At 38.2% G+C, this 13378-nt stretch overlaps 2 protein-coding genes across 8 annotated transcripts in view; one reads left to right on the top strand and one right to left on the bottom strand.

Annotated features, from left to right (window-relative positions):
* The window catches only part of LOC122417520 (titin-like), a 140313-nt gene extending 138841 nt beyond the window's left edge, over positions 1-1472 (top strand). For both annotated transcript variants that reach the window (XM_043431063.1, XM_043431064.1), the window contains one exon: positions 38-1472. In XM_043431063.1, the coding sequence (XP_043286998.1) occupies positions 38-243 (206 nt within the window). In that variant the 3' untranslated portion in view covers positions 244-1472. The remainder of the gene's footprint in view (positions 1-37) is intronic.
* A 1295-nt stretch (positions 1473-2767) lies between these two features.
* Positions 2768-13378, bottom strand: part of LOC122417522 (glycogen-binding subunit 76A-like) — a 122068-nt gene continuing 111457 nt past the window's right edge. For 4 of the 6 annotated variants that reach the window (XM_043431068.1, XM_043431069.1, XM_043431070.1 and 1 more), the window contains exon 2: positions 4100-6406. In XM_043431068.1, the coding sequence (XP_043287003.1) occupies positions 5239-6333 (1095 nt within the window). In that variant the 5' untranslated portion in view covers positions 6334-6406 and the 3' untranslated portion in view covers positions 4100-5238. Of the gene's footprint in view, positions 3078-3152; positions 6407-8907; positions 9153-10964; positions 11034-13378 lie in introns of those variants that run through there. The other 2 variants (XM_043431066.1, XR_006262297.1) reach the window with 2 other exon arrangements.

Genomic DNA, 13378 nt, shown 5'->3' with positions numbered 1-13378 from the left:
AACTCTATCGTTGTATCAATTGTGATTTTTTCAACAGAATTAACGGTGATCGAACCAGTGGCAGAAGCGACTGACCACGGAGAGACAGCATCGGTTAGCTTCAGCACGGAAAACACAAGTTCCTGGCTAAGAGAACATAACATGGACGCAGATATAAGTTCGTACGCACGGGCGAGGCTTCTGAGGAAAGATGAGTATTTCTTCCGAATCTGGCATTATGCGAAAAAGCTCTTCAAAGAGTAGGTAAACCAGGATAACCATTGAAAAAAAGCATTTCCAAAATTCCACTTTCAATTCAAAAGATGTATTATATATGTATCGAGATATGAAAACTTCCTCAATTCCCGCCTCGCCAAGCGTTGATGTTAGACGAATAAAAGTGCCCGATGCGCACAAATAAGCATCGAGCAACGATGAAAAATAAATAGTGAAAAGGTAAAGGAGGTGGTGGAAAAAGTGAAAGATTCACTTCGCTAGATATTCTTCTTTTGCAGCGATCGAGCGCGTACGAATTTAGCTCTGTCCACTTTTTGATGTAAAACGATGTTCATCGACATTGCAGTAAATAATATATTACGAAAATGTACGCAGTACATTTAACGGACGAGTGTACAATCTAGTCAGTTTGAAAAGAGCAAAAAAAGATTTGAGAATGAGTTAAAAGTTCAGTTGAAACAAAAAACAAAATAGTAATCTCCCGTCGATCGAATGCACGACCTTTCGAGGTCTCTCAGGGAGAACCATGCAAAAAAAACCAAAGAAAGTACGAAAAGTATACAGTGAAATAATATATTTATCCCCTTTTAGATTAAGAAAATTTTATTCCGAGATACTGCACATTTTTGTCCCTCAAAGCCCTAGTTATCACCACTTGCTAAATAACATTTAGAGGCCTTCGACGTGAATCTTGAAAATTCAATATGTCGAACCAAAAATTAGCCTCGTACTTGAGTTGCGAATTGTAAAGAAGTTGAAGCATGTGATAATATTGATTGAAATCACGTCGACAGATGAAACGAAAGAAAAGGGAGTTAATCTCAATTTATTTATATTTATATAAACTATAAATTATGAAAAAAAGAAAAATGATTTATTGTATTGCCATACCATACGATCGTTGATTATTCTCAATTTGCGAGGATCAAGTATTTATTTTAGCAAATTTTATTTTAGTCATAATCATTATCATTAAGAATAAATCTTACGAAAATTGCTCAACGCGATGACGTTCGTCGCGTTTTGAACGAATCGACATGATACTTAATTTTAAGCAGTAATTAAAATCGATATTTACTCAAGGCAAACGTTGCAATGCCACACGACGTTGGTTAATAAAACCCCGAGACGTAAAAAATATAGGTGCTTAATCCCATCATATGCATTCACCAATGGCGTGTCGCATACTTTGTGAAGCCTCGAGAAACTAATATTGTTAACTAAATACTTTAATAAATATTTATTATGCAAGCACATAAACGAGTCACAATCAATTTACCCCATTTACTCTCCTCTCTCTTCTTTCACGGATAGTCGAAGTATCGTTAGCATCGGAAAACATCTGAAAAAACATCGAGGGCCATCAAGCAAGTCGGAATGTAATAAGGAAGTGAAAAAGGAAAAGGAGAAACATTTCAAAAATCAGACAATTTTCAATTATTTTTTATTGTAAATAGATATATAAAAATATATCGGTAGAGTCTCGGAACAAGTACATCAACAGCCCTGTCGTCTGCTGGCTCAAGGCTCTCGTCGAGACTATATTATAATACTATTTCTCAAAAATATCATTATTCTTACTTGTTTTCTAAAATTTCGTGTACAGTAAGATATTCACGGACAAGAACAACACGCCTTTACTGTTAAATGAATGATAATAATGATATTTCAATCCACACACACGAGACTATTTCAAGAGACTCGGTAGAATCTCGGGACAAGTACATTGACAGTCCTGTCGTCCGCTGGCCCGAGCTCGCCGAGACTATCTTTTCTCTGAATAAAACGATTTGCGGTGGTGGGGGTAAAATTAGCATGTCATTTTGTTCAATTATAATTCGATTTCTCAAAAATCTCATTATTCTTGCTTGTTTTCTAAAATTTCGAATAATAATAATCATACTTCAATCCACACGCCCACACACACACACACACACACACACACACACACACACACACACACACACACACACACACACACACACACACACACACACACACACACACACACACACACACACACACACACACACACACACACACACACACACACACACACACACACACACACACACATACACACACGCGCGCGCGCGTGAATAACAGTCTGTGAGTTCGCTGTACGATCAATCTTCATCATATGCGGTGGAGATACCGGAGCAGATCCCATCTGGATGAGCCCACGCCGGATGATCCCAATCTTCCTCTGGATGAGGCTGTCCTAAGCGACCCTCGAACAACCAACGAATATTCCAAGTGTCAAAGCCGGTGGAATTCTTTGGGTCCTGCGTCCACGCCATCCCCGTTCGAAAGCACTCCCGCGCCTCTCGACGATCGCGCCCTACCTCCTCGAAAATCGACTAAGCAAAAACAAAAGGCTATGAAAAATGTACAAATACTAGTTACAGAATATGAAAAAACGCATGCACATGATATTTACAATGAACTCCTTTTTGTACCGGTGCGCCATCATAGCGATCAAATTCTTTGGTTCGCGGAACCCGATACGCTTTCGCTTGCAATCCGAGTAAACGATACCCTGAGACACAAATAGCCATGAACAATAAGTACATTTATTTAAAGATAAAAACAACTTTCTCTTAACTATTATAAATAACAAAGCAGCACCACAATCTCCGATGCATAATTCTCCGCCAAGATTTTGATCAACATAGTTTGGAAACTCTCCGGACTCCTCGGTGGTGAAATAATATCAAAACCATACATCTTAGACATTTTTCCTCGACTGCAAACGATGAGAAACTACAACCGCGGACGAGTATCAAAATAGTCGTGAGAGACAGGAGTACCCCTGGATGGAGTATTCTTGTATACACCCCTGGAGTGTTTTCGTCGGATATCTGTTTCGAAAATAACATTCTGTTAATACAGCTTGGATCCAAAAGCATTTTGGTAAATTGATTGAATCATCTTACTTCTTTTAATCTTAACTAGAATTCGATTAAATCATTCGGCGTTTCATTTTGTTCTGGAGTGTAATTTTGATTGTCAATTGATGATTCCACCTCGTTGGCCACATCAAGGCTCACCAAATACGTCCAAAAGTCAACAACGTGTACTTTTTACACCGCCCCATATTTCTTGACTACGACAGGTGTCGACGGTTTCTTTAGTCACGGATAATAATAATAACGGAATGCACACAGGTTTAAAGAACACAAATTATGAGATCTTTTTATTATTGAAATATAGGAACCGCTAAAAATAAATACACATCAACGAATTTCCGTTGATTTCGGCCGAACATTACAACAAATTTCGAAATAAATGCACAAAGTTTATAAGCACGATGAAAAAAATCACTGCTATCACGGGGACTCAAACTCGTGAACCGGCTACGAAGGTAAAACTACAATGTGAGGTGTTTCCCACTGCGAGCGAAGCATAGGTGACGTTTTCATATTGATCCGTCGACAGTAGCGTCATCCGGTGGCCGCGCCGGCCATTAAAAAGGTGGGGTCAAATGGTTTCTAATGTATTTTTCTACGAAGATCCATCTGCCCCTGCTACCACGCACTCCCACGCCCACAGTAGAATTTTCACACAGACGTTCGATTCAACCACACAGACGTAGTACGTTCAACCACATAGACTCCACAAAAACTTGATGATGCGTTCCAGCTGCACTCTCCCTTTTGAATGCAAGCCTTATATTCCGCTCACACACGTTCGGGAACTCTCTCGTCCCTTCATCCCCAGCCTCGGTTCTAGACTAACTGATAAAACGGTACCTGTGTGCTGACCGCCTCAGCGCTTCCCTCTCACCTGGGCTCCTCGGTCTACCCGCTTCATCTATCTGCTCTCATCCTCACATTCCGACACACAAAGGAACGAAAAAGGAAAAGGAAGAACAACCCAAAGATCAGGCAGTATAAATTTTTAATGTAAATATATAAATAGACGTAAACGTTTGTGTAATGCTAGATACGACTTAACAAAAGTCACCAGCCAACAATTTTCTATTATATCTAAAAAAATTTTATTAGTCCTACTTATTTACTATAATTTCGTATACAGTGTAATATTCACAAACATAAACAATCTGGTTTTATTGTTGAATAAATAATAACATTTGTGTTTCGATCGACGCACGTGTAACATACAGATGTGTACGAGTTCATTATTTTAGGAGTGGGGGAAAAAAGTTACCTAAGGAAACTCTCATTGTCGATATGATGAAGTTTCAACATTGCTGTATTTTGCTAAACAAAACTTCCCAATTTGAGCTTAAAGTTGCGGGCTTCAAATTTCATCGTGGCCGCAGAAAAGTTTAACCTAATCAAAAAAAAGTTCATCACGTTGTAAAGACGTGTATGAAACTTACAACAATTATCAGTTAGTCACGCAACAGAGATATATTCATTTAATAGAAAGTTAAACTTTGGCGACCGAAGCCTTGATGATCGGTGAACGAAGAGTTGGAAAAGAACGTGCTTCGAGATAACATAGCTCATTATTTCCTGTGACATTAGGTAATTTGTGGATTATGGAACTGTTCGAATTCCTGAGAAAAATGGGAATTTGCTTTACGGTTGTTTCTCTTGTATACCCGGAAATTTTATTGGAAGCCTCAAAATGTACCTTCACCGTTTATTGGCAAAAGATTGATGATCTTTCCAATGTTTCTCATAGTTTCTTTCACATTTATCATGACTCTATCAAATTGCAGTTTTTATGATCATCGTAGTGATTATCTAATACTTTCAGAAATGATTATTATTATTTTTTCAGAATTTCTCGATTATTATCATTGTTATTATACTCATCGTCAAAGATCGTCTCTTCCACAAGCTTAAAATCCATCATTTCCAGAAAATAATATTTCTATGCTATTGATGTAAAATATTGCACAAGTCCATAGAAAGTCAAACGATCATTCGTGTCCTCAAATGTGTCCTCAAATGATCGGTACTGGGATTTTCTATTTTCTTTCGTATGGTATTAACAATCAAAATGCCAATTGATCTAGTACCGGAAAAGCCAGCGTCATAAGTTGTCGCTTTAGTAAAAAGTTATAGACCAATCAAGAGCATTAAAATTGGGTATGAAATGCGATGTGATGGGTATGTAACCGGTATTGTTCGACGAGGCGGGTAAGCACTGAAAGCAATAATTAACACCGCTGTTATTGTCCCAGTAACATGAGCCCTTGCACTCGAAGCATATCGCGAATTCGATTCTCTGTCCAATTTTCAGGGTGTTGCAGTATAAATGGAAGTTGAATTTGTCACTGAAGCCGTCGCAAGAATTGGGAACGTAGATGGCCTGCAGGTCGCTGAAACTCCGCCAGTCATCAATGGTGTAACGGACGTGTACGGATTTGTGGAAATCGAGATTTCGGACTCTGATGGTGCCGTGAATGGCCAGGTCTATTGGATCTTCGACGACGACATTTTCCAAACAAACTAGTCGTTCGCGGACCAGCTCTAGAGAAGATCGTGAACCGCCGGATTGTTGAAATAAGGGCACTAATATTCTGTCGAGTTTGACCCCGTGAATACGACTCTGTGGCATTGTGGCGGCGTACAAAGGTGTCGTGAAATGGGCTAGTCCGCAAAGATTCACGGGACTGTTGTTTTTACAGATTCTTTCGTCGTAAATTAAATCTGAGTAGGCGGAGTTTGGAATCTTCGGTATCTCATTGAAGAAGGTTCGAACGTCTGCGAGATCGAGGCCCAGAGCATCCGCAAAGCGGACTATTTTTTTTGTTCCTGGAGTTAGCGGTCGACTTTTATCAGTTTTCAAGGACGAACACCGCCGTAGTCGTTGCACTCCGTTGAGGTGATTTTCCTCTTTCTCCTCGTTGATTCTTTTCTCTTCGTTATTCCGCGTTTCTTTTTCCCTCGCTCCATCTTTCCTGTTTTTCTCACACTCTCGTTCGTTCCGTTCCTCCTTATCATCACCGGCGTCGCCCACTGTTGCGCCCAATATTTGCTTATCCACGTCGTCATAAACGCTCGATGAGTTTTTCGTCGTTTGGTTATCTAGAATGAGTGGACTCGTGAGCAGCCTCATCACATGGCTTCCTACGTTCTCTTTCTGATTCGGTAATGCCCACTCCCAGCGCAGTTTCCAACTCTGGGGACCCGTCAGCATCTGATCTCAGGATTGCCTCAGAATGGTTTCTCTCCTCGCCTCGTTTTATGTCGTTCTCAATGACTGCAACAATCTGAAATCAAAATTATCCGTTTATTTCACAATTTTTTGGATTTATATTATGCAAATATTTATTTATATAATTCCCCAAATCAACGAGACTTTTTGTGCCTTGGAAAACCCCGGAAAACTGGTCTAATGTAGTACAATGTGACACGCCTGGGTCCTGACCAATAAACGCAGGAGACGGAGAAGTGAATGCCTGGGTGGGCCACTGAGACTGAATTTAGGAGGCATGTATGGATCGTTCTATGCTAAATGCACCAGCTAATAGTAAGAATTGTGATAACAAAAAACCACTGAACATAGTTGACACCATCACAACGTTGACACCATTAAAAATGGTATATTGTTTATGAATTAGAACGTTTGGAAATGTCGAAGTGAAAATAATCTGACCTGCTTCTGCTTTTTGTAGACTTGAATGTCGTTAGATAAAAGTTAGCCTAATTTACAGCCCGTCGATTTTTTTTTCGAAAGAAGTGTTTCGTGTCTAAATCTCGCTGTAACGAATCACTGGTTCTAGAGGACCCAACCGCTTCTGCCATCAGTTTAAAAACTTTCAAGAAGCTTCAAGAAAGTTTGTTCAGCCTACAGCAATAAAATGCGTGTATTTTTATGCCACTCTTTAATTGCTCCGATCGATCATCCTTTGAAATACTATTCGGCTGTATACAAGGGTGGTTCTTAATGAGATCATTTCTGGAATTTTAACGATCCCAAGGGCTCGAACACTTCATTATCAAAGGATCGAATATTATGCCAAAAAAACAGCTCCGGATCTTGTTCCTAAAATTTTCCAGATGATGACCAAAGTTTGCTGTTTAAATAACACTTAAGTTTTTCCTACTCATATTTCCTACTCATATCATACAATCCTTAAGATCTAAAAATAAGAATCTAATCGTAAAGAATAGAATTTATCTATTGTTCATTTGCAGATAATTCATTAATCTTCAAAATTCTCTCACAGCATTCTCATGATCGCATAATACCAAAAGAATTTCTTGCCTCATACCAACTGAGAAGTAATAAAACATGAAAATATCTTTTTTTTTAAAAAGAAAAATATTTCCACGATTCACGTTCTCTTTACTTCTTAATTATGATTTATCGAAGCAGAAACCAAGTATCAAAACTTCGTCGCTCACAACGAACGACTCGTTCGTTGCAACAATCGACTCAAAACGATTGCTATGCTTACATCGCCCAGTAAAAAAAGTCTGTGAGCTGAGCAAGCTTCTGGAAAGATCTTAAATCTTTGTATGATGAAATAGGCAAACTTTTCGAAATTCGTGACACTTTTTGGCTCCGTCATCACGTTGAAAATGAAAATTTCGAGATTTTGAATTTGGTTTGATATCCAGGTAAATAACCTCTCCACGTTCAGTACCATAAAAATCGAAGAAAATCTAACGACTTTTTTATTACCTTGCATAACCAAACGATAATCATTTGAAACGTGATAATCAATTACCAACGTCTTTTAAAGCTATTAATATGAATTCATAACGCATACTCGAAAAAAAATTTATATTTCCCACGTGACAGTCAGAGGAATACGTCCAAGAACTCGATACTGAAAGAGTGATTCTGAAAACCTTATTTCATCGAATAAAAGTCAGTTACCTTAAACCTATACATCTAGAAAAATCTCGGTATACGACAAACGTTTAAAACGTGATTAGCACATCAACCGATTGTGTGAAAGCGTGAAACGACCAGTTTTTTGAACGTTGTCGATTTCTTTTCGACAACAAACAGTACTTTTGACCAGTCCGAGGGTCAGAGTACAGCGATATTTTATTTTACAAATGAAGCGACTAAACGTCACATGTTTTAGTTTTATGATAAAATGTTCACGCACACGGAGAGAAAAAAATAGTAAGAATACTACGCTGCCATGGTATTGGGGTTCTATATCGCCCATTTTGAAGGTTTTTACCAAAAATATTGTAATTTCCAAGTCAATTCTGAATGAAAATTTTTAAATTGCGTATTTTGCTGTGATAAAAGTTTAAACTGTGCTGTTTTTTCCTAACATAGTTAACCAAGTACACCTTGTAAAATTTATGTTGACTCGATGATGAACTGGCAAGTAGAATTATTATGCGGTTTTGCTATACTTAGTACTGTTTTCACAATTGAAATTTACAGTTGAACATAGTAAAATTTGATGAGCTTGAACACAAGCATCGATCATACGCCAAAGTGTTTAGAAATTTACTATGGTAAATAACAGAATTTCATTCGCGATTGTACGATAATATACTTGTGTACCGATGTATTTATTTTGACATCACTCATCAATTTTCATCGAGCCGCTTCACAAAAAATTACTATGCATGTTCGTAAGAATTAATAAATATTACCGATCTAGAACCCTACTTCTATGGCACCATAGTAGTTTTAGTGAAATTTTCTCTCGTGCAATCTGTGATATTCTCCATGGACCTGACGCTTACGAACGTTCGAGAAAAAAGCGTAGAGCATAGAAGAATAATAGGAGCATACCTGAAGGGCCAGAAGCAGTGGTCGATGAAAAGGGTCGTCTCGTAAAAAATTAACTCCTATGCACAAACTACACTGGAGTGCCCGTTGGAGTATAAATATGAGTTTGGAAACAGGATCCCGATGGAATTCCTAAAATTCTCAGCTCGCCCGATCGGCGTCTTGACCAGTTAAGAGGAATCACGCGGTGTTCCAAATTGTAGAAAGCAGTGAGAGAACGACTGATTGATGGAACAGGTACTGCTGATCTATTCCGTGGGAAATAAAGAAAATGACGCGCGAGTTTAAAAAATCCCTTCGCTTTCGAAGAGTTTATTGGAAAGTAGATAGAACCGCTCATTTCTGTGGCTGCGGGCGAAAATCTGAATCTATTTATAGTTCTTTTGACCTCCTGGTTCTGAAACTACATGAATTTTAATCGATTTCTGCATCGAAGAAATTTGAGAAAATTAACTCGAATATCGTGAACGGAATTACTTTGTTTCACGTCGTTCCCAGTGTCAAAACTTGGCCAAAATAATTTCAAGTGATTTTTTTGTTACTGAAACTCAGCTTTTTCTAGCTTGACAGGACGAAGATCTTGCCTAGTTTTTTTAAAAACCGATATCTGGATTGCTGAGGATAACTGCGAGGACCATTCGTGGCCAACGTGAATCCGAACAGACTGGCCCTTTTGTATAGCAACGTGGCGCAGCTGTTTGCTGTATGCAATATTGGCAATATATGCAGTGCATATCCAGGAAGGGTTGCCACTATGCCGAGCCGATCAACTTTTCATATCTCAATTTTCAAATCCATTGAATTTCTTTTCTTCATTCTCGTTCATGAAAACAAACTCAAGGAATTTTCACCCGAATCTCGACAAAGTTGATCGGGTACTACGTCTCAAAAAGTGTTCCGTTGTTCAAATAATCTTTTGTAACTTTTTGAAGAATGTCAAACAAACCCGATTAGGCCCGATAAGAAAATCGTTCGCCTTCTCATTCAGTCACGTTTGCTCGATTTTTCAGGTTATGAATTTTCAAAAAAAAGGGTGAACCTTTCAAAAAAATCATATCTAAAGATTCCATTGACATAACATTTAAGAAAAAAAACAGTTAAGTTCCTCAAAATGAACGTCAACAGATCAAAAATAATTACCAAAACTCAAAACAAAAAAATAAAAAAGTTGACCAGTTCTACACCAATTTACAAAGTAATCCGGCCCATACTACAAGTTCTCAAATCTATAGAGGTCTAAAAATAATAACGATACGAAAGGGAAACATCACTCGAGGTTCCCATTCAGTGGACGCATTCACACGTAGCGTTGACTCGAGTATCTTTTAAGGAGTTTCGGTACAAAAGTCTAAATGTTAAGAAATTGATGAAATTTGGTGATAATGTTCTTCAACATCAAGTGCGAAAACAAAAAATTTTTTCAAAATTTTTTTCTACTTGGTTATCGAGTAATTACGCATTAAAGCAGATTTCTTATGCCCGGAATGTATACCTATATATATGGAAACGCTATGCTTATACACGTGAACTTAGTGATCAATTACTCGATAACTGTGTAGAAGAAAAATCTTAAAAAATTTGTATAGTCAAATTTGGCACTAAAGAATATGTTCACCAAATTTTATAAAATTCTGAACTTTTTGAATTTTTTAATTTTTTTAGCATGGGTTAGCATGGCAACATTGTATCGCCTGTACCGAAACTCCTTAAGTCTCATGGTGGCTCATTCTCAACAGATAGCTCGTCCCGAGTACAAATATACAGACCCATTTTACATTTTCAATCACAGCTCAATGAATCCCCCACAATAAAAATGCATTTTGTCACGTACGCACTCGGAGGCTTAGAATTAAGAGAACGACCGGGAAGTTCAAATCAAAGTAATTCGTATGCCAGTAAACTCGTTTTCATAAATATACTTGTCTTGGTCCACTACCGCGATTCCAGATCACTAATAAAAAGCACTAAACAGTCACACTACATTGAACACCAATGAGAACATGATATTTTTAATGAATTAAAAAAAAAAACTGAGTAGATCTCAATAAAAATAATCTCACCTGTTTCTCTTTTTAATTAATCTAAAAGTTGCTAGATAAGTCTGCTGAGTACACTGTTAACTGGTTTCTCTTCAAACGTAAATTGTATGGATGTGTCTTGTGTAGAATCGTCACTGCAACTAATCGTCTCTTCCTATAGGGGTGACACGCGTATAAGTCCCCACCACATCTCTTCATCAGTTCGAAAACTTTCAAGACGTTCAAGATGTTTGACCAACCTACCGCAATGGAAGGTCGCATATCTGTTTGTGATGTGAGGAAGTTGATCCTTTCAAATTTTGCTAGCCGTACCCTGAAGTGGTCCTTTATAAAGTTATCTATAGAATTTTTATTTTTTCAAGGAAATAAACGCTTTTTTATTTATGAAACAATTTTTATCATACCATAAAAAGTTTCATAGTATGAACGATTATTGAATTTTATTATATTCACATTTTGTTATTACTATTAATAATAACATTACTAAGGATCTTTATTATTTTTCATTTAAGCATTAATAATAATGAGTATAATTATTATTAATAGTTACTCAATACTATAAACATATTATGCTGTCATTTTGCTGGATGTTTCGTTCGGGCTGCAGCCGCAATAAATGCACATGAATAATGATAAAAATTTATATTAATAACAATCAATCGCTTTCATCGATAAATTAATTTGATAAGTAATCATAAACTGATAAATTTATGACAGAATACAACATCACATATAATATTACTGACTACAATTGAAATTTTTGCATTTCGGTTAAGTTATTTCATTTTTCACGATGGATAACAATTTTTTTAATTCTCACATCTTTGCGAATTCAGGAGACGATAAAATATTCGTCAAATCCCATTAAGACAGTTTATTCGTTGATTTTATAGTGTCTCTTTTGTATAGTCATTTCCGGGTGCATTTTGTCTACCTCTTTCGTCCGTTATTGGGTGCCGTCATATGGTCACTGGGCATAATGCTCACTCGTGTGGGAAAACTGTGTCAAAATTCAAAACTGCGGGGGGGGGGGGGGGGGGGCAGGTATGAATCTGACCTTGTTGCCCGCACTTCTTATTCATTGAGCAGTCGTCCTGCAAGTTAACATCGGTCGGTCAATGCAATGCAACGAATTATCGTTCGCTGGTTTCAACGAAATTGAGAAAACGGAGCATAGAATACGACGAGCGGAAAACTGCTCAATCCTTCTCGGACAACTCGAAGAGCAATTTTTGACAATGATTTTTTGCGAGAATCCAGAATCACTCAAAGTTCGGAATGCCACTGCATAAATCAGGCAACAAGCCCCGAAGAGCTAATGAGAGAAAAGATGCGTGAAATCAATTCGGGGGAGTCAAACGCAGTTGAAACAGTGACAAGTCCATCGTTGGCTGCAGGCGACACCATCGGTAAAAATCGTAACGAAACAGATCGCGGCAGCGCTGGTAACGCTTGAACGAACAGGAACCTTTTCCTGCTGAATGAGTAAGAAATCTGGTTGACTCGGCACCGTGCACAGCATCAGTAAATCAGTTCGGAGCGACTTGAGAAAAAGCGACGGATTCGCTGACCCTGGGCCTCGCTGTACACGGTTTTGAGAAATTGCTCTTTTCTTTCAGTGAGCGATTTCCTTGGCTCGTGAACAATTTTCCATCCTCCAAAATTAAAAAAAAGTATATTTCTAAATAAAAAGTACATTTACCGAGATTTAGATCTAAAAACTGTAGATTTGAAAAAAAAAACCTTTACACAATCGTATTCTTCGTGTTTTGGATTTCGGACTGGAACAACGTTTCTTGGCTTGTTTTCCAGCTTGGAAGACCGAATACATAGACGAATCGAGAATACACTCGTTATTTTTGCTTCTTTTGTTGATGGTTATTGACGGGGATGGCACGCGCCCTGGGCGCCAAACGTCTCCGTCGCGACTCTCGGTAATGTCAGACATTTTCGCGAGAAATTCATCGCTCCGGGGGAAATTTTGGCAGGGCAGGAAGGAAGAAGAGAATCGAACGGCGGCTGCTGCCGATGCTGCAGTCGAAGCGGTTTGAGTGCTTATGTTTACTGCGCATCGACACAGCCACGGCGAACTCGCATTTTCTTCCTCACCCATATTTTACTTCGCGTCATTATTTCATCTTCAAGTCTCTCCGCGAGCGAAGCGCGATTCCGCAAAGTGAAAACCTGTGCAAGGACGTCCCGGACATAAAAATGCTTCTTGAGTAGAAAAAAAGATGGTCCAAAAGGACCTACGCGAGCAAATATATATTTATTTTTGTAGGATTTAAAAATCGGCCACGACAGATGGGAACGCCATTTTTTTTACTCCCCAGGCTGTCGAGATTGCCTCCATTTCAAACCCTTCTTCCTGCCATCTCATATAATCATCAAAGCTCTTCTATGCCTCGAAAAATCAGTCTGCAATGATTTAGAAT

Source organism: Venturia canescens, chromosome 10 (assembly GCF_019457755.1).
Source record: "Venturia canescens isolate UGA chromosome 10, ASM1945775v1, whole genome shotgun sequence".
Taxonomy (NCBI): domain Eukaryota; kingdom Metazoa; phylum Arthropoda; class Insecta; order Hymenoptera; family Ichneumonidae; genus Venturia; species Venturia canescens.
Note: the sequence above shows the minus strand (reverse complement) of the source record. Positions and strands in the feature narration are given on the sequence as shown.